At 44.6% G+C, this 21558-nt stretch overlaps 1 protein-coding gene across 3 annotated transcripts in view; it reads left to right on the forward strand.

Moving 5' to 3' along the window:
- spag9b (sperm associated antigen 9b) overlaps window positions 1–21342 on the forward strand; it is a 54563-nt gene extending 33221 nt beyond the window's left edge. For 2 of the 3 annotated variants that reach the window (XM_036955665.2, XM_036955661.2), the window contains 23 exons: window positions 135–618; window positions 806–896; window positions 1152–1288; window positions 1609–1666; window positions 1890–2042; window positions 2164–2224; window positions 5468–5598; window positions 5838–5894; window positions 8138–8317; window positions 8506–8638; window positions 8753–8848; window positions 10371–10538; window positions 10685–10856; window positions 10968–11177; window positions 14315–14483; window positions 14566–14694; window positions 14779–14927; window positions 15025–15173; window positions 15328–15499; window positions 17532–17645; window positions 18330–18503; window positions 18595–18732; window positions 18859–21342. In XM_036955665.2, the coding sequence (XP_036811560.1) occupies window positions 135–618; window positions 806–896; window positions 1152–1288; window positions 1609–1666; window positions 1890–2042; window positions 2164–2224; window positions 5468–5598; window positions 5838–5894; window positions 8138–8317; window positions 8506–8638; window positions 8753–8848; window positions 10371–10538; window positions 10685–10856; window positions 10968–11177; window positions 14315–14483; window positions 14566–14694; window positions 14779–14927; window positions 15025–15173; window positions 15328–15499; window positions 17532–17645; window positions 18330–18503; window positions 18595–18732; window positions 18859–18971 (3438 nt within the window). In that variant the 3' untranslated portion in view covers window positions 18972–21342. Of the gene's footprint in view, window positions 1–134; window positions 619–805; window positions 897–1151; window positions 1289–1468; window positions 1496–1608; window positions 1667–1889; window positions 2043–2163; window positions 2225–5467; window positions 5599–5837; window positions 5895–8137; window positions 8318–8505; window positions 8639–8752; window positions 8849–10370; window positions 10539–10684; window positions 10857–10967; window positions 11178–14314; window positions 14484–14565; window positions 14695–14778; window positions 14928–15024; window positions 15174–15327; window positions 15500–17531; window positions 17646–18329; window positions 18504–18594; window positions 18733–18858 lie in introns of all 3 variants that reach the window. The other variant, XM_090212199.1, reaches the window with a different exon arrangement.
- The last annotated feature ends 216 nt before the right edge of the window (window positions 21343–21558 follow it).

Here is a 21558-nt window from a genome sequence, read left to right on the forward strand (position 1 = left end):
CTAACCTTTTTTCAAACATCCTTATTCCTTTTTGAGGGAAAGAAGCGAAGACTATAGGAAATATGGCCCTTGTGTCCTTGACCATCTGTCAGGATCTCATTTATATTCTTCTTCCTCTTCTTTCTCTTCTGTAGGATGAGATGTCTAATGCGAACCGTGGAGGCTCCAAGTCCAACATGCCCATGTCTCCTAAAGGGGGCTCCAAGTCGGGGACCTCATTTGGGGCTCCCGCTCAAGGAGGTTCCAAAATGTCCTCACAACAAGGTGGCTCTAAATCAGGCACCCCCATGTCATCTCAAGGAGGGGACTCAAAGTCGCTTACCCCATTGTCCACGCAAAACGGTGGCTCTAATTTGGTCATTCCACGGTCTTCTCAAGGGGGCGGGTCTATTTCGGCCAGTCCCATGTCTACTTCCGAGTCTGACGTTGCCATGGTATCGGTGAGCACGCCACTCCAGGAAGAGTTTGAGAAAGTGGGCAAGGGTCTGAACAGGAACCTGGACAGAAGCAACAGGAAGCCAGAGAACATCATCAGTAAGAACACCACAGTACCAGAGGGTCAGGAGGGTCCAGAAAGACAGAACTTAGAACTGAGAGGAGGGTCAGGACCTCGCACAGGTCAGTACTGCAGCCCCAGGGCATAAACTGTGATAACATGGGGATTGGCTATGTTGTATTGTAAAACCTACCAAAAATGTGTTTGGCATCACATTGGCCTCACTAATGTATTCACCATGTCACCATTCACCACTGTCCCACAAGAACAGTAATCTAACATGTTATTCTCTTTCCTCTCCACACGCAGCTGACGATAACAGTGAGTCGTTGGAGGTGCAGGCCATCATAGAGTCCACTCCTGAACTGGACATGGACCTTAGCGGCTACAGAGACGCCAGGTAGGGTCAACTGGAAGTAGTATTTCTATCTCGTTCTCTGCATCTCTATCCTGAACACTCAATCTCCATTTATGTGTCAAACTGTACAGAAAATCCCTTCCAGCTTGGTCCTTTTGAGCCGGATATATAAAACAAATCTATACAAATTGTATTTTATGATGGAATGTATTGTAGCTGGGTTCACTCAGATGACCTCTCTCCCTCCCTCCATCCATCTCCCCCCATCCCTTTCTCCCTCCTCACATCCCTCTCCAGTACTCCTACTAAAGGAGTAGGAATAGAAAACATGGCGTTCGACAGGAATACTGAGTCTCTGTTTGCGGAGCTGTCCTCTGCAGGACCCGACATGGAAATAGATATAGCAGACATGGACGAGGGGGCTGACCTGCTGGGTAAGACACTCCCACCCTCCTTCTAGTTCTCCCCTTTTAACTCCCAAATGATGTCTAAAATATACAGTGGGATCTCCCTCTTGATGAGGTTGTAGGTTCAGTGTTCTTTAGGCTGCATATAGACCTGTTGGAGTCCCCGTAGAGTCATGTGCTGTTTTGTTTTCCACCTCGCATTGCCAGCATGGGTCTCAGACCTTAACTTCCTGGGTAAGACTGAAGGAGTGTGTGTATCATGCGGTTTATATCATTCCATTTTAGACAGGAGGAATTTCCATTTCTTCTCTTTTTTTCCCTTTTCATCCCTCCTTTCTCCTCCTAAGGTATGGGCCGTGAAGTGGAGCATCTCATCCACGAGAACACTCAGCTGCTGGAGACCAAGTAAGTTGTGTTTTCAAATCACCTGCGTCCATGCTCCCGAAATCAACAAAACATGAATGTATCAAGCGCAACAATGTTCCATGTTGTGCAGTAGACAGCACACTACTGCCACCTGTTGTTCACGGAGGGATTTAGCTTCCATTAGAGAGAGTTCACCCAGATCCCAGAGGAAGTGTAGGGCCTAATGATCATGCCGTCCAATCTTTGTCCTCCGTCTCGTCAGAAATGCATTGAACCTGGTGAAGAATGACCTGATGGCGCGTGTGGATGAGCTGTCGTGTGAGAAGGAGGTGCTGCAGGGAGAGCTGGAGGCTGTGACTCAGGCCAAGACCAGACTGGAGGAGAAGAGCAAGGAACTGGAGGAGGAACTCAAGAAGTCAGTCTCCACTCTACCCTACCTTTCTCTGTCTGTTTTCTTTCCCTGTTTAGATGAATATAGGGTCCCCAGGCATCTTCAGTGTGTGTTCATCTCTAGTGTGTGTGTGTTCCTCTCGTAGGGTTCGGGCTGAGGCGGAGGAGGCCAAAACAAAGACTAAGAGTGAGAACAATGAGGAAGATGTGAGTTCTGTGCGTGTGTGCATGTGTTTGCTGAGGTATGTGTGTGTATGTGTTTGCTGAGATATACAGTTGAAGTCGTAAGTTTACATACACATGAACTAATTTTTCAACCACTCCACAAATTTCTTGTTAAAACTATAGTTTTGGCAAGTCAGTTAGGACATCTACATCAACAATTTTTTACAGACAGATTATTTCATTTATAATTCACTGTATCACAATTCCAGTGGGTCAGAAGTTTACATACACTAATTTGACTGTGCCTTTAAACAGCTTGGAAAATTCCAGAAAATGATGTCTTGGCTTACCTTTCAAACTTAGTGCCTCTTTGCTTGACATCATGGGAAAATAAAAAGAAATCAGCCAAGACCTCAGAAAAAAATTGTAGACCTCCACAAGTCTGGTTCATCCTTGGGAGCAATTTCCAAATGCCTGAAGGTACCACATTCATCTGTACAAACAATAGTACGCAATTATAAACACCATGGGACCATGCAGCTGTCATACCGCTCAGGAAAGAGACGCATTCTGTCTCCTAGAGATGAACGTACTTTGGTGCGAAAAGTGCAAATCAATCCCAGAACAACAGCAAAGGACCTTGTGAAGATGCTGGAGGAAACGGGTACAAAGTAGCTACAGTGCCTTGCGAAAGTATTCGGCCCCCTTGAACTTTGCGACCTTTTGCCACATTTCAGGCTTCAAACATAAAGATATAAAACTGTATTTTTTTGTGAAGAATCAACAAGTGGGACACAATCATGAAGTGGAACGACATTTATTGGATATTTCAAACTTTTTTAACAAATCCAAAACGGAAAAATTGGGCGTGCAAAATTATTCAGCCCCTTTCAGTGCAGCAAACTCTCTCCAGAAGTTCAGTGAGGATCTCGGAATGATCCAATGTTGACCTAAATGACTAATGATGATAAATACAATCCACCTGTGTGTAATCAAGTCTCCGTATAAATGCACCTGCACTGTGATAGTCTCAGAGGTCCGTTAAAAGCGCAGAGAGCATCATGAAGAACAAGAAACACACCAGGCATGTCCGAGATACTGTTGTGAAGAAGTTTAAAGCCGGATTTGGATACAAAAAGATTTCCCAAGCTTTAAACATCCCAAAGAGCACTGTGCAAGCGATAATATTGAAATGGAAGGAGTATCAGACCACTGCAAATCTACCAAGACCTGGCCGTCCCTCTAAACTTTCAGCTCATACAAGGAGAAGACTGATCAGAGATGCAGCCAAGAGGCCCATGATCACTCTGGATGAACTGCAGAGATCTACAGCTGAGGTGTGAGACTCTGTCCATAGGACAACAATCAGTCGTATATTGCACAAATCTGGCCTTTATGGAAGAGTGGCAAGAAGAAAGCCATTTCTTAAAGATATCCATAAAAAGTGTTGTTTAAAGTTTGCCACAAGCCACCTGGGAGATACACCAAACATGTGGAAGAAGGTGCTCTGGTCAGATGAAACCAAAATTGAACTTTTTGGCAACAATGCAAAACGTTATGTTTGGCGTAAAAGCAACACAGCTCATCACCCTAAACACACCATCTCCACTGTCAAACATGGTGGTGGCAGCATCATGGTTTGGGCCTGCTTTTCTTCAGCAGGGACAGGGAAGATGGTTAAAATTGATGGGAAGATGGATGGAGCCAAATACAGGACCATTCTGGAAGAAAACCTGATGGAGTCTGCAAAAGACCTGAGACTGGGACGGAGATTTGTCTTCCAACAAGACAATGATCCAAAACATAAAGCAAAATCTACAATGGAATGGTTCAAAAATAAACATATCCAGGTGTTAGAATGGCCAAGTCAAAGTCCAGACCTGAATCCAATCGAGAATCTGTGGAAAGAACTGTAAACTGCTGTTCACAAATGCTCTCCATCCAACCTCACTGAGCTCGAGCTGTTTTGCAAGGAGGAATGGGAAAAAATTTCAGTCTCTCGATGTGCAAAACTGATATAGACATACCCCGAGTGACTTACAGCTGTAATCGCAGCAAAAGGTGGCTCTACAAAGTATTAACTTAAGGGGGCTGAATAATTTTGCACGCCCAATTTTTCCGTTTTTGATTTGTTAAAGTTTGAAATATCCAAAAAATGTTGTTTATTGTGTCCCACTTGTTGTTGATTCTTCACAAAAAAATACAGTTTTATATCTTTATGTTTGAAGCCTGAAATGTGGCAAAAGGTCGCAAAGTTCAAGGGGGCCGAATACTTTCGCAAGGCACTGTATATCCACAGTAAAACGAGTCCTATATCGACATAACCTGAAAGGCCGCTCAGCAAGGAAGAAGCCACTGCTCCAAAACCGCCATAAAAAGCCAGACTACAGTTTGAAACTGCACATGGGGACAAAGATCGTACTTTTTGGAGAAATGTCCTCTGGTCTGATGAAACAAAAATAGAACTGTTTGGCCATAATGACCATCGTTATGTTTGGAGGAAAAAGGGGGAGGCTTGCAAGCTGAAAAACACCATCCCAACCGTGAAGCACGGGGGTGGCAGCATCATGTTGTGGGGGTGCTTTGCTGCAGGAGGGACTGGTGCACTTCACAAAATAGATGGCATCATGAGGTAGGAAAATTATGTGGATATATTGAAGCAACATCTCAAGACATCAGTCAGAAAGTTAAAGCTTGGACGCAAATGGGTCTTCCAAATGGACAATGACCCCAAGCATACTTCCAAAGTTGTGGCATAATGGCTTTAGGACAACAATGTCAAGGTATTGGAGTGGCACCACAAACCCCTGACCTCAATCCCATAGAAAATGTGTGGGCAGAACTGAAAAAGTGTGTGTGAGCAAGGAGGCCTACAAACCTGACTCCGTTACACCAGCTCTGTCAGGAGGAATGGGCCACAATTCACACAACTTATTGTGGGAAGCTTGTGGAAGGCTACCCAAGTTAAACAATTTAAAGGCAATGCTAGCAAATACTTATTGATTGTATGCAAACTCATGACCCACTGGGAATGTGATGATAGGAATAAAGCTGAAATAATTCATTTTCTCTACTATTATTCTGACATTTCCGATTCTTAAAATAAAGTGGTGATCCTAACTAACCTAAAACGGGTTATTTCTACTAGGATTAAATGTCAGGAATTGTGAAACTGAGTTTAAATGTATTTGGCTAAGGTGTATGTAAACTTCCGACTTCAACTGTATGTAGGTGTGTGTATTCTGAGGTGTGTGTGTCTGAGGTTGCTGATACCACTTCTTGCAGGCGGATGTTCCCACGGCCCAGAGGAAGAGGTTCACCAGGGTAGAGATGGCCAGAGTCCTGATGGAGAGGAACCAGTACAAGGAGAGACTGATGGAGCTACAGGAAGCTGTACGATGGACAGAGATGATACGGTAGGGAGGAGGAGGGAGAGGAATCATGTGACAAGCTGAGCTCGTCCAAAAGAAAATTCTGTATATTGAAGAGTTTTTGTATTCCAACCACACAATGTGCTTACTGATAAACATGCATCCCTTCTAGTTTGTTTTTGTGTTTTCTCTCCTGGGCGATTCTAGCTAGTTGAGTAACAAGATCGTTTTTGTCTCAGCTGAATAGTGATAAGTCATTAAATGTGTTGTAATCGTTCCCTCAGAGCATCGAGAGAGAATCCAGCCACCGCAGACAAGAAGAAATCCAGCATCTGGCAGTTGTAAGCTTCACTCCTTTCCTACCGTCTCTCCTTTCCTACCGTCTCTCCCTTCCTACCGTCTCTCCCTTCCTACCGTCTCTCCCTTCCTACCGTCTCTCCCTTCCTACCGTCTCTCCCTTCCTACCGTCTCTCCCTTCCTACCGTCTCTCCCTTCCTACCGTCTCTCCCTTCCTACCGTCTCTCCCTTCCTACCGTCTCTCCCTTCCTACCGTCTCTCCTTTCCTACCGTCTCTCCTTTCCTACCGTCTCTCCCTTCCTACCGTCTCTCCCTTCCTACCGTCTCTCCCTTCCTACCGTCTCTCCCTTCCTACCGTCTCTCCCTTCCTACCGTCTCTCCCTTCCTACCGTCTCTCCCTTCCTACCGTCTCTCCCTTCCTACCGTCTCTCCTTTCCTACCGTCTCTCCTTTCCTACCGTCTCTCCTTTCCTACCGTCTCTCCCTTCCTACCGTCTCTCCCTTCCTACCGTCTCTCCCTTCCTACCGTCTCTCCCTTCCTACCGTCTCTCCCTTCCTACCGTCTCTCCCTTCCTACCGTCAGTCCTTTCCTACCGTCTCTCCTTTCCTACCGTCTCTCCTACCGTCTCTCCTTTCCTACCCTCTCTCCTACCGTCTCTCCTACCGTCTCTCCTTTCCTACCGTCTCTCCTTTCCTACCGTCAGTCCTTTCCTACCGTCTCTCCTTTCCTACCGTCTCTCCTGTCCTACCGTCACTCCTTCAATGCAATCCTTCCCCTTTACCACACATCTCTCCTTTTTTGCATGCTCTCCTTTTCTCTTTACACTCCACATCTAGGAGCTGTCATACCACACTTATAGCTAAAACCACTAAGATTGTTGATGATCATTTAATCTGATTTCCCCTTTCTTTTTTCTTCTTTCTTTTCATGTTTTGATCTCTAGTGTGTAGGTAAACCTTTGACAGGCTAATGGGTCATTTTTGATTTTGGTTCTTAACAAACAAACCAGGGAGTGTCTGCCTGATCAGGGAATGGCTTTTTAGTTGAAGTGTCATTTTGTTTTTGTCGGAGTGAGTTCAAATTGAGTGAAATCTCCCAAGGGAAACCAGCACTTTTCGTCTGCTTTAAAACGTTTCAAAAACGATTCACCTACAAATGGAAGACAGAAGTGTGTTTGTGTGTGTGTGTGAGCGTGCACGCGTGTCAGTGTACTTCAGCGTAGTACACATTATACATATATTTTACCGAAATGTCTTGTAAATTGCCATTTCCTGATCTAGGCTCCCCTGTTGGGTTTCAGCAGGAATGGTTATGGTGTGTAATGCATCTGACTAATGATGAATTTTTATTTGGGGCAGGGGATATAGCATTAAGCTGTTGGAGAGGGGTTGTGTGTATTGAATGCATGTTTATTTATGAAGAAATCCCTCGTCTCTCCTGTTGCCCTCTGCTCCTTTGGTCCCTCTCTCTGTTGTATCCTCCTGATGTTGTTGTTGTCCTATCTGTATGCAGGAGGTGTGTTGGGAGTGGTTGGGATGGGTGATGGGCGTGGAGAAAGAGGGTATAACTAGTGGAATGGATAGTTGTATTCTAGAGTCAGATACTGTAATCAGAATGGCATATGTGGTTGGACATTTTTCTAAACTGATACACTGAGTTTAGTCTTGAGGCTACTTTCTGCTACATGGAGAGGGTCATACAGTCATCTATACGTTTTGACCTGATGATCTGTAGCTATTTGATCTTCAACTGAAAAAATCCTGATATTTATGGACCTAGTCTTTTCATCTCACTCTGTTACTAAACAAGCATCGTCTCTAGAGCTGGAATAAGCAGCAATAGTTTGTAACTGTGTTGTGTTCTGTGTTGAATTGCTAACTGCCTGGTTGGTGTTACAGTACTAACCAATGCATTCCCTGCTCTCCCATCCCCTGTAAAATCACAGAGTGGAGACTCGCTCGCTGCTTTTGGTCGGTGTAGTCTGATCTAACCAATCTGATTGAGAAAGGTCTCTTTGCATCATGGCACTGGAACAACAAACGTTGTTCTGACCTTTTTTTGAAAGTTTGCCAAGCTCTGTATGGTTCTGATTTTTGCTGTGATTTGGGTACTGAGATGGGTACTGAAGGTGTGATTTTGGGGGGGGGGGGGGCGTAATCAAACCTTCATTTGATTATTTATCCCTTAAACCCTGCTGCTGCTGCTTTGTCTGCCCCTCTATATGTGTATGTGTGTTCTTTCTTTCCACCTCCTTCCTTCTCCCTCCTTCCCTCCCTCCGTCCTCCAGTTTCAGTCGGTTGTTCAGTTCGAGTGGAGGAGCGGCTAAGAAGCCTGCGGAGGCTGCGCCAGTGAATGTGAAGTACAACGCCCCCTCCTCGCAGGTCCAGCCCTCTGTGAAGAAGAGGAGCGCAGCTCTGCAACAGCTACCCAGCGACAAGAGCAAGGCTTTCGACTTCCTCAATGAGGAGTGAGTGTTGGAGACGTCTACCCATCTGTCCATTTCACTCATGATCCAACCAGTCTTTCACACATCAAGGATTCAATCATCCTTTGGCCCCACCTCCATGCCACCATCCATTCTTCAATTAATTTACCCATCTACGCTGGACAGTATGTCCAGAATAGATTAGATCTTTTTTTCCTCCCCCAATTCAGGTCTGAGTCAGGCAACATGGTGTCTCGCAGGGAGCAGAAGAGAGCCCAGTACAGACAGGTGAAAGCCCACGTTCACAAGGAGGACGACGGCAGGGTACAGGCCTACGGGTGGAGCCTGCCCCAGAAATTCAAGGTAGGACAAGTGTCTTAGTGCATTATTTTATACTAGACTTTATACTAGACGAGGGCTGCATATTAAGTTAGGTTCAGTGACTCCAGGTATGCTGACCACTGTGTTATATTACAGGTGGCCAATGGTGGTCAGACGTTAGAGAACAAGATGAAGAATCTACCTGTACCTGTCTACCTCCGACCACTGGATGAGAAAGATGCTACCATGAAGGTGTGTGTGTGTGTACATTTCCTTACCTTATATTTCTCTCCATACAGTACATTCAAAAAGTATTCAGACCCCTTGACATATATAAAACAGATACCTTATTTACATAAGTATTCAGACCCTTTGCTATGAGACTCAAAATTGAGCTCAGGTGCATCCTGTTTCCATTGATCATCCTTGAGATGTTTCTCCAACCTCATGAGTCCACCTGTGGTAAATTCAATTGATTGGACATGATTTGGAAAGGCACACACCTGTCTATATAAGGTCCAACAGTTGACAGTGCATGTCAGAGCAAAAACCAAGCCATGAGGTCGAAGGAATTGTCCGTAGAGCTCCTAGACAGGATTGTGCCGAGGCACAGATCTGGGGAAGGGTACCAAAACATTTCTGCAGTTTTGAAGTTCCCCAAGAACACAGTGGCCTACATCATTCTTAAATGGAAGAAGTTTGGAACCACCAAGACTCTTCCTAGAGCTGGCCGCCCGGCCAAACTGAGCAATCGGCAGGAGAAAGGCCTTGGTCAGGGAGCTCCAGAGTTCCTCTGTGGAGATGGGAGACCTTCCAGAAGAACAACAATTCTGCATCACTCCACCAATCAGGCCTTTATGGTAAAGTGGCCAGACAGCCACTCCTCAGTAAAATGCACGACAGCCCACTTGGAGTTTGCCGAAAGGCACCTAAAGGACTCTGAGGACTCTCATGAGAAACAAGATTCTCTGGTATGATGAAACCAAGCTTTAACTATTTTGCCTGAATGGCAAGCCTCACGTCTGGAGGAAACCTGGCACCATCCCTACAGGGAAGCATGGTGGTGGCAGCATCATGCTGTGGGGATGTTTTTCAGTGGCAATGAATGGGAAACTAGTCAGGATCGAGGGAAAGATGGAGCAAAGTACAGAGAGATCCTTGATGAAAACCTGCTCCAGAGCACTCAGCACCTCAGACTGGGGCAAATGTTCACCTTCCAAAAGGACAACAACCCTAAGCACACAGCCAAGACAATGCAGGAGTGGCTTCGGGACAAGTCTCAATGTCCTTGAGTGTACCAGCCAGAGCCCGGACTTGAACCAGATCGAACATCTCTGGAGAGACCTGAAAATAGCTGTGCAGCGATGTTCCCCATCCAACCTGACATGGCTTAAGAGGATCTGCAGAGAAGAATGGGAGAAACTCCCCAAATACAGGTGTGCCAAGCTTGTAGCGTCATACCCAAGAAGATTCGAGGCTGTAATCGCTGCTGAAGGTGCTTCAACAAAGTACTGAGTAGAGGGTCTGAATACATATGTACATTTTGATATTTCATTTATTTAATTTTTTATAAATTAGCCAAAATTTCTAAACCTGTTTTTGCTTTGTCATTATAGGGTATTGTGTGTAGATTGAGGAAAAAACCATTTAATCAATTTTAGAATAAGGTTGTAACGTAACAAAATGTGGAAAAAGTCAATGGGTCTGACTACTTTCTGAATGCACTGTACTGTATTGTTGCGTATTGCTAACTGTGTGTATTTATCTCCTGTAGTTGTGGTGTGCTGCAGGTGTGAACCTGTCGGGGGGTAAGACCCGTGACGGCGGGTCTATAGTAGGTGCCAGTGTGTTCTACAGTGACCTGACCAGCCCTGGTCCTGAGAGTCCTCTCAGGAAGACAGGATCACAGAGCAGTCTGGACAAACTGGACCAGGACCTAAAGGTACATATACATCACACACAGTCACGTGGTCATACAGCACACACATGCTTGCACTCATACAACAGACAGACAGACAGGCTCATGTACGTGTGTACACACACACACACACACTCATACAGTCTTTTCCGTTTTGTGTGTGTGTGTAGGAACAGGAGAAGGAGCTGCTCCACCAGGAGGAGCTGTCTTCTCTTGTGTGGATCTGTACCAGTACTCAGGCCACCACTAAGGTCATCGTCATCGACGCCAACCAGCCTGGGAATGTCCTGGAGAATTTCTTTGTCTGCAACTCCCATGTTCTCTGCATTGCCAGTGTGCCAGGTCTGCGTGTGTTCGTTTGTGTGATGTAAACTGAAGACAAGGCTAAATGTTTTTGTTTTGATTGTAGCTAATCATACCATGTTTGTTTATACATGTTTATGTGTGTGTCAGGTGCCAGAGAGACAGACTATCCGGCAGGGGAGGAGGTGCCCCATGACGCAGGGTCGGGTGCTGAGGGCGGGACTCTGCAAGCCAGCACAACCAGTATTTGCTCAATGGGTGAAGCTGGAGTGCTGGCAGGGATCAATGTGGTTGGCTGCTCTACAGAGGGGGCAGTGGCTACCCCCCAGACAGCAGGAGCAGAGAATGACACCGACACCGGTAAGATTAGTACACCCACGCAGGCATACAGTTGAAGTCGGAAGTTTACATACACTTAGGTTGGAGTCATTAAAACTCGTTTTTCAACCACTCCACAAATTTCTTGTTAACAAACTATAGTTTTGGCAAGTTAGTTGTGTCATGCACGAAGTAGATGTCTTAAGTAATTTTTCCAACAATTGTTTACAGACAGATAATTTCCCTTATAATTCACTGTATCACAATTCCAGTGGGTCAGAAGTTCACATACACTTTAACGGTTGTGCCGTTAAACAGCTTGGAAAATTCCAGAAAATTGTGTCATGGCTTTAGAAGATTCTGATAGGCTAATTGGCATCATTTGAGTCAGTTGGAGGTGTACCTGTGGATGTATTTGAAGGCCTACCTTCAAACTCCTTGCCTCTTTGCTTGACATCATGGGAAAATGAAAAGACATCAGCCAAGACCTCAGAAAAAAAAAATGTAGACCTCCACAAGTCTGGTTCATCCTTGAGAGCAATTTCCAAATGCCTGAAGGTACCACGTTCATCAGTACAAACAATAGTACGCAAGTATAAACACCATGGGACCATGCAGCCGTCATACCGCTCAGGAAGGAGACGCGTTCTGTCTCCTAGAGATGAACATACTTTGGTGCGAAAAGTGCAAATCAATCCCAGAACAACAGCAAAGGACCTTGTGAAGATGCTGGAGGAAACGGGTACAAAAGTATCTACTGTGCCTTGCGAAAGTATTCGGCCCCCTTGAACTTTGCGACCTTTTGCCACATTTCAGGCTTCAAACATAAAGACATAAAACTGTATTTTTTTTGTGAAGAATCAACAACAAGTGGGACACAATCATGAAGTGGAACGACATTTATTGGATATTTCAAACTGAAAACTGCTGTTCACAAATGCTCTCCATCCAACCTCACTGAGCTCGAGCTGTTTTGCAAGGAGGAATGGGAAAAAATGTCAGTCTCTCGATGTGCAAAACTGATAGAGACATACCCCAAGTGACTTACAGCTGTAATCGCAGCAAAAGGTGGCGCTACAAAGTATTAACTTAAGGGGGCTGAATAATTTTGTACGCCCAATTTTTCAGTTTTTGATTTGTTAAAAAAGTTTGAAATATCCAATAAATGTCGTTCCACTTCATGATTGTGTCCCACTTGTTGTTGATTCTTCACAAAAAAATACAGTTTTATATCTTTATGTTTGAAGCCTGAAATGTGGCAAAAGGTCGCAAAGTTCAAGGGGGCCGAATACTTTTGCAAGGCACTGTATATCCACAGTAAAACGAGTCCTATATCGACGTAACCTGAAAGGCACCTCAGCAAGGAAGAAGCCACTGCTCCAAAACCGCCATTAAAAAGCCAGACTACGTTTTGCAACTGCACATGGGGACAAAGATCGTACTTTTTGGAAAAATGTCCTCTGTCAGATGAAACAAAAATAGAACTGTTTGGCCTTTATGACCATCGTTATGTTTGGAGGAAAAAGGGGGATGCATGCATGCCGAAGAACACCATCCCAACCGTGAAGCACGGGGGTGGCAGCATCATGTTGTGGGGGTGCTTTGCTGCAGGAGGGACTGGTGCACTTCACAAAATAGATGGCGGTAGGAAAATTATGTGGATATATTGAAGCAACATCTCAAGACATCAGTCAGGAAGTTAAAGCTTGGACGCAAATGGGTCTTCCAAATGGACAATGACCCCAAACATTCTTCCAAATGGACAATGACCCCAAGCATTCTTCCAAAGTTGTGGCATAATGGCTTACGGACAAAGTCTAGGTATTGGAGTGGCCACCACAAAGCCCTGACCTCAATCCTATAGAAAATTTGTGGGCAGAACTGAAAGTGTGTGTGTGAGCAAGGAGGCCTACAAACCTGACTCCGTTACACCAGCTCTGTCAGGAGGAATGGGCCAGAATTCACCCAACTTATAGTGGGAAGCTTGTGGAAGGCTACCTGAAACGTTTGACCCATGTTAAACAATTTAAAGGAAATGCTACCAAATGCCAATTGAGTGTATGTGAACTTCTGACCCACTGGCAATGTGATGAAAGAAATAAAAGCTGAAATAGATCATTCTCTCTTATTATTCTGACATTTCACATTTTTAAAATAAAGTGTTGATCCTAACTGACCTAAGACAGGGAGTGTTTACTAGGATTAAATGTCAGGAATTGTGAAACTGAGTTTAAATGTATTTGGCTACAGTGTATGTAAACTTCTGACTTCAACTGTACACACACACACACACACACACACACACGTATCTTTTTTGTTGTTGTGTGTTTGTCTTTTTGGTCTCGTATCCTCCGCTCCAGACACCAAGCCCCTCCCCCTGCCACTCACCACAACAACGTGGAAAGCTCATTTCCCTCCTTCAACAAGCAGTCAACTCATATGGACACCGAAACACATTGAGACATTTTACTGTAATAGAGGAGAACGTAACCTTTGCCCTTTTATGTCTCGACTCCCAAAATGTAGAAGAGAGCAGACGATACTAAGATGGGAGTATCCATTGAAGTGATTGTGTAAAATGAATGCTCAGTTTCTGTCGTGTGCGGCACCTTGTACAGCTTGCTGCATATGATCCAGACTGTATGCTAGCAGTCTAGCCTGTGTTTTATAAATGTGCAAAGAGCATAAAAATACGCATTTAAATACGGAATTGGCAACTCGTTCTCATTCTGCGAAATAAGCATCTTCTTATCCAGGTAGGCCACTTGATTTCAACATCCTAAACTCAGTGAACAGGCTGGGTTGTTCAAACAGTTGGAGACGGACAGGAGGGTGTATTCATAACAGATCAACTGTTCTAACATGTTAGCAAGCAAATAGATCCATGTAAAGCTAGACTTTAAATATAAAGATTAGCTACTCACTAGCAGGTGGGCCTGTGCTTGAGAGATTGTTAACGCCTGCTACCAGAAGGTAGCCATTTATTAGTGAATGTGCATTTTGCGTGGTTCTGGTTAAATGTGTAACAAAAAGGCTGTTTTCATAGACCAGATCAGTGATTATGGCAAAAAAAAAGCAATAATATTTGCTTCTCCTGTCCTTCCCTAAGTCAAAAGTGATTATCTATTGAATACTCTGCTCTTACACCTACAGTATCTCCTTCTCTCCTCTCTGTGTAGGCGCCAAGGCTGCAGAGGAGGCTACTGAAGCTACAGAGGCCAGTGCGGGTCCTGCAGGCTCGGAGCATGACTTAAGTCAGAGGGGAGTCTACACGGAACATGTCTTCACTGACCCTCTGGGAGTACAGAGCACTAGTCCTGGGGAGACGCCAGCCAACTACACACAGAGGTATGGGATACAGGGATGCACACACACCACACATACACACCACACACACACATACACACTAACATCCTGTTTCTGTTCTCAGGGAGTCTGATCTGGTAAAGGATGGTGTTAGCTCCAACCCTAACCCAGAGGAGCAGGACCTGATGAGAGAAGAAGCCCAGAAGATGAGCAGTGTTTTACCCACCATGTGGCTTGGGGCACAGAACGGATGGTGAGACGCCGATCGATTTAATCAATCAGATCAGTTTATCAATCCCATATTGTTCTCATCAGTCAAATGTGTGTGTGTTCCCAGTGTGTACGTGCACTCGTCAGTGGCCCAGTGGAGGAAGTGTCTCCACTCTATAAAACTGAAGGACTCTGTCCTGGGCATCGTCCATGTGAAGGGGAGAGTGTTGGTGTCTCTGGCTGATGGAACACTGGCGATCTTCCACAGAGGAGTGGGTAAGGCTGATATGTTTTTTAGTTTCTTGTGTGACTGTGTCCATTTAAAGGATTCCTACATCGGTGCTCTCACCGCTCTTACTCTCCCCCTCTCCAGATGGTCAGTGGGACCTGACTAACTACCACCTACTAGACCTGGGCAGACCCCACCACTCTGTCCGCTGTATGACCGTGGTTCACGACAAGGTCTGGTGTGGCTACAGGAACAAGATCTACGTGGTCCAGCCCAAAGCCATGAAGATAGAGGTACGTCTGACCCGTTCATGGACGCACGCACGCACAAGAACCCCCCCCCCCCCCCCCCCCCCCACACTCACACAGACTCACACAGACTCAGTCCACAGATTATAGTTGTAATCCTCCTCTCCTTTTCCATCCCTCCCCCTCTCCTCCACTGTAGAAGTCGTTTGATGCCCACCCCCGTAAAGAGAGCCAGGTGAGACAGCTGGCGGGGGAAGGAGATGGTATCTGGGTGTCCATCCGACTGGACTCTACTCTGAGACTGTTCCATTCCCACACACACCAACACCTGCAGGACGTTGACATAGAGCCCTACGTCAGCAAGATGCTGGGTGAGGAACCAAGGCCATTTACACCTGTTGCAGTTGATGTAGGTATTGTGTGTTCTACGTTCTACGCTTCTAAAGCAACTTGATTGTGGTGTTTGTGTCCTCATTGTTAGCTAGTTTTGACTGATATGGGACAAGGGTTCACAGCATTAGCAAGCCCAAGTGACATACAGGAAATACAGACCCATACTTCTAAAGCAACTTGATTGTGGTGTTTGTGTCCTCATTGTTAGCTAGTTTTGACTGATATGGGACAAGGGTTCACAGCATTAGCAAGCCCAAGTGACATACAGGAAATACAGACCCATACTTCTAAAGCAACTTGATTGTGGTGTTTGTGTCCTCATTGTTAGCTAGTTTTGACTGATATGGGACAAGGGTTCACAGCATTAGCAAGCCCAAGTGACATACAGGAAATACAGACCCATACTTCTAAAGCAACTTGATTGTGGTGTTTGTGTCCTCATTGTTAGCTAGTTTTGACTGATATGGGACAAGGGTTCACAGCATTAGCAAGCCCAAGTGACATACAGGAAATACAGACCCATACTTCTAAAGCAACTTGATTGTGGTGTTTGTGTCCTCATTGTTAGCTAGTTTTGACTGATATGGGACAAGGGTTCACAGCATTAGCAAGCCCAAGTGACATACAGGAAATACAGACCCATACTTCTAAAGCAACTTGATTGTGGTGTTTGTGTCCTCATTGTTAGCTAGTTTTGACTGCTATGGGACAAGGGTTCACAGCATTAGCAAGCCCAAGTGACATACAGGAAATACAGACCCATACTTCTAAAGCAACTTGATTGTGGTGTTTGTGTCCTCATTGTTAGCTAGTTTTGACTGATATGGGACAAGGGTTCACAGCATTAGCAAGCCCAAGTGACATACAGGAAATACAGACCCATACTTCTAAAGCAACTTGATTGTGGTGTTTGTGTCCTCATTGTTAGCTAGTTTTGACTGATATGGGACAAGGGTTCACAGCATTAGCAAGCCCAAGTGACATACAGGAAATACAGACCCATACTTCTAAAGCAACTTGATTGTGGTGTTTGTGTCCTCATTGTTAGCTAGTTTTGACTGATATGGGACAAGGGTTCACAGCATTAGCAAGCCCAAGTGACATACAGGAAATACAGACCCATACTTCTAAAGCAACTTGATTGTGGTGTTTGTGTCCTCATTGTTAGCTAGTTTTGACTGATATGGGACAAGGGTTCACAGCATTAGCAAGCCCAAGTGACATACAGGAAATACAGACCCATACTTCTAAAGCAACTTGATTGTGGTGTTTGTGTCCTCATTGTTAGCTAGTTTTGACTGATATGGGACAAGGGTTCACAGCATTAGCAAGCCCAAGTGACATACAGGAAATACAGACCCATACTTCTAAAGCAACTTGATTGTGGTGTTTGTGTCCTCATTGTTAGCTAGTTTTGACTGATATGGGACAAGGGTTCACAGCATTAGCAAGCCCAAGTGACATACAGGAAATACAGACCCATACTTCTAAAGCAACTTGATTGTGGTGTTTGTGTCCTCATTGTTAGCTAGTTTTGACTGCTATGGGACAAGGGTTCACAGCATTAGCAAGCCCAAGTGACATACAGGAAATACAGACCCATACTTCTAAAGCAACTTGATTGTGGTGTTTGTGTCCTCATTGTTAGCTAGTTTTGACTGCTATGGGACAAGGGTTCACAGCATTAGCAAGCCCAAGTGACATACAGGAAATACAGACCCATACTTCTAAAGCAACTTGATTGTGGTGTTTGTGTCCTCATTGTTAGCTAGTTTTGACTGATATGGGACAAGGGTTCACAGCATTAGCAAGCCCAAGTGACATACAGGAAATACAGACCCATACTTCTAAAGCAACTTGATTGTGGTGTTTGTGTCCTCATTGTTAGCTAGTTTTGACTGCTATGGGACAAGGGTTCACAGCATTAGCAAGCCCAAGTGACATACAGGAAATACAGACCCATACTTCAATATTCCTCTTTTCTTAATGTGTCATGTTGGTCTCCCTCAGGTACGGGGAAGCTGGGCTTCTCCTTTGTCAGGATCACAGCTCTCACGGTGTCCTGTAACCGTCTTTGGGTCGGCACTGGCAATGGAGTCATCATCTCTATACCTCTCACTGACAGTAAGGGGAAGTAATGTCTCCCTCCCACTCTCCATCCCCCTCTCTATGCCCCCACTACTCTCTCCCCAATCTCTATTTAATGATGCATCTCTCTCCATCCTTCTCTCTCCCCTCCCAATCTCTATTTAATGATGCATCTCTCTCCATCCTTCTCTCTCCCCTCCCAATCTCTATTTAATGATGCATCTCTCTCCATCCTTCTCTCTCCCCTCCCAATCTCTATTTAATGATGCATCTCTCTCCATCCTTCTCTCTCCCCTCCCAATCTCTATTTAATGATGCATCTCTCTCCATCCTTCTCTCTCCCCTCCCAATCTCTATTTAATGATGCATCTCTCTCCATCCTTCTCTCTCCCCTCCCAATCTCTATTTAATGATGCATCTCTCTCCATCCTTCTCTCTCCCCTCCCAATCTCTATTTAATGATGCATCTCTCTCCATCCTTCTCTCTCCCCTCCCAATCTCTATTTAATGATGCATCTCTCTCCATCCTTCTCTCTCCCCTCCCAATCTCTATTTAATGATGCATCTCTCTCCATCCTTCTCTCTCCCCTCCCAATCTCTATTTAATGATGCATCTCTCTCCATCCTTCTCTTTCCCCTCCCATTCTCTATTTAATGAAAAATCTCTCTCCATCCTTCCATCTGTCCACCCTCTCTATTTAACGATGAATCTCTCTCTAGACGATAAGGTGATGGCAGGGCCAGGTAAACCTGGCGGAGTGATCCGTGTGTATGGTGATGAGAACAGTGACAAGGTGACGGCTGGAACCTTCGTACCCTTCTGCTCCATGGCGCACGCTCAGCTCTGTTTCCATGGTCACCGAGACGCAGTCAAGTTCTTCACCGCTGTCCCAGGTAACTTCACTTCTCTTCCCTCTCTTCTTCTCCTCCTCGTCCTCTCCTCCTCGTCCTGCCTTTTAACTGATCAAGGTCCCCCCTCCCCCAGGTCATGTGATCCCGTCAGGTGCAGGCGGAGCAGCGGAGGCTGGGGGTGACAACGGGGCAGAGGAGCACCCTCAAAAGCAGTTTGGCAAGTCTGTTCTGGTGATGAGTGGAGGAGAGGGATACATCGACTTCAGGATGGGTGAGTTGGCATGGACCATCACATCACACTGACAAGTACAGTCAGTATATGGCAGGGCATGAAAACATAGATATTTGTATGAGATGAAGTGGCTTAATGTGTGTCTTTGTGTGTGTGCGCGTGTAGGTGATGAGACTGAAGAGCCACTGGACGAGCCCACTCTGAAGCTGCAGCCGTTCCTGGCCAAAGCTGAGAGGAGTCACCTGATCGTCTGGCAGGTCATGGACAGCCAGGACTGAACTGTAACCTCTGACCATGCCACGGCGATGAGGAGCCTATTTAAAGCAGGAACAAGCTGTCCATTCAGATTCACTCTTTTGCATGTTTATTTATTTTCTTCTAATTTTGGTTTTGTATCTTTGTTTTGTTTTATGTTTTTTTAATTCAATGTTTTATTTTACTTATTGTATTGTATTTTAAATCTGATACAAGCCCGTCGCGCTTCTATTATTATTATTATTATTATTATTATTATTATTATTATTATTATTATTACCGCTATTACTACTATAATGATTATTAGTGAAAACAAAAAAAATGGTGATTTAATTTTCTTAGATCATATTTTGTACCTGGTTTTCTATTGGATGCTTAGGGTCCAACCCCTCTGTCCAAATACCGTGTGGTGTTTGGTGGAATCAATGCAGGGTCAGGGTGTGTCTTTGGCCTCCCCCTCTGTGCTTTCTTTCAGATAGACGGCGAGGAGACAATAGTGTATAAGAGACCTGCTCACAGGAGCATAATGATGGTTTATTGGTTATGATGTGTTTTCAAATGCAAAACCAGATCGACCCCATGATGTCTCACATCGTCCAATAAGAAAGAAGGGATTACAGGACAATCCAGCAAGTGAGCCAATCTTGAGTGTCCTGAATGACACAGGCGTGCTCTTCTTGCGTGATCTATTGTATTTTGTGAGAACATGGCTCTTGATTGTATGAAAGACCGTTTTTAATCAATTGTAAGAGTTTTCTGGACCTGGGATCAGTGTTGTCCTCCATGACTGGGCTTATGTTTAGGCTAACCTAATAGAGCTCTGATCAATCATGTCCGTAGCTGCTGGGGCAGAGAATCGCTTTGTTTCAGTACTTTGGAAATGCACCTTTTCTTTCTAGGGGTAATGATTGACAGGATTTAAATAGGATGGATACATATAGATTCATAATTTATTACCTCACGGAAGGAAGGCAGTGTTGCATTGCAAGAGTGTTGGAACAGGGCTTCCGTCTTTAGTTTCTGGGCCGCTGCTCTCCCGCCTTCCCTCCCTCCCACCAGCTAGAGCTTGCAGACACTTTACGAAAATCAACGGCTGCCTTATGTTTGAGAGTTGAGAAAAAATATGTTGAAAACTACATTATGGACTTTAAGTGTGACAGATTTATTTATTCCTATGTGAAAGAATGTTACTTGGCCGGTTACCAAATAAAGTAAATGTGTGGCCTTGTAGCAGCATGTTCAGCCCCGTCTCTCTGTAAATACAATAACATTTTGCCAGACCGTCTTTGTTAAAATGATCATGGTGTATAGAATAGAGAGAGATTTTTCAGCTGTCATCTCTGCAAATAAACTAAGAGCACTCTCCGAGAGCAGAGATGTTGGTGAATAATAGCCAGCTTCTCCACTTCTGGAGTCTTTTTTGTACGCTGAGAGTAGATGTTACCCATAGGCACAGATCTAGGATCAGTTTATCTTCTCTAAATCCCAACATGAAACATTAAGGGGAACAACTTAACAACTGACCTTAGATCAGTGTCTAGGAACAACTTATTTCTTCTACCTTTTGTACACTAGAGGGCAGGGTGGCTCCCCCATAGGTTGCTATGATACTGACGTTTTCAGACTCTAAGCCTATTTTTATTAACTTTTTGTACATTTAGTCTTTTTAGACTCTGGTTGCATCTAAAATGACACATTGATTCCCCATCTAGTACACTATTTTGGCCAGGCTAGTTGAAAAAGTAGTGCACTAGAAAGGGGGTAAGGTTTCATGTGTCTCTGGTCTGTGCATCAACAGATTTAGCTGGTGTCTGTCCTGAGGGGTCAAAGTGTGTGTTTCTTTCCAGAAGACCCCTCATATTGCAGTTCAGCCATTTCAGTATTTATTTCTATGAAAGAGCCTTTATAGGTCAGAATGTAACTTTGTACAATATGAAATATCAACATATATGTGAGCGAACGACTTGATTCGGTCTTATGTAGCAACATTTGAAATGGTGTTTTTTTTTTTACATTCGATATTATTTTGACAATGATTGTTATTGGAATGGTCAATACATGAGTGGGTGAATTAGAGAGAGAAACTACTGAGCTATGCACTACATCCACAGGGGATGGTTGAGTGCTCTGGGTAGGAGTTGTCACTGGGCAGTGATCTAGGAACAGCTTATCCTTACAAAATCCTTCATTACGGTTAAGGTGTAAAACATCAGTGCCTAAGATCAGCTTCTTCCTACTCTAACCTGGAGGTTAATGAACAGGTCACAGTCGTCGTCCCCCCCCCCAACAAAACTGTTTTGTTGCTGTGATGCATCACCTATGTACTGATACAGCGTCTCAGCCTTATTCTTTTAGCATTCAATTAAACTGACTTTTTTTGGGGGGGAAACTCTTGTGTCCTCTCGTTATTTGGCTTTTTTCAACTTATTGAAATCATTCCTAGGTGCTCTTGACTTTACCAGACATGGCTCTTTCCAATACATGAGGTGCACTTAAAATCAACCTCTTAAAAGAGAAAACATTCAGCGTACATATGTGTAAACCAAACACAATGGCTGTCCATGTTAAGCAGTAGCCAGCACCCTGGAGAATGACTGACCAGAGGTTAAC

Source organism: Oncorhynchus mykiss, chromosome 20, assembly GCF_057628025.1.
Source record: "Oncorhynchus mykiss isolate SJ-2025 chromosome 20, ASM5762802v1, whole genome shotgun sequence".
NCBI classification, from domain to species: Eukaryota; Metazoa; Chordata; class Actinopteri; order Salmoniformes; family Salmonidae; genus Oncorhynchus; species Oncorhynchus mykiss.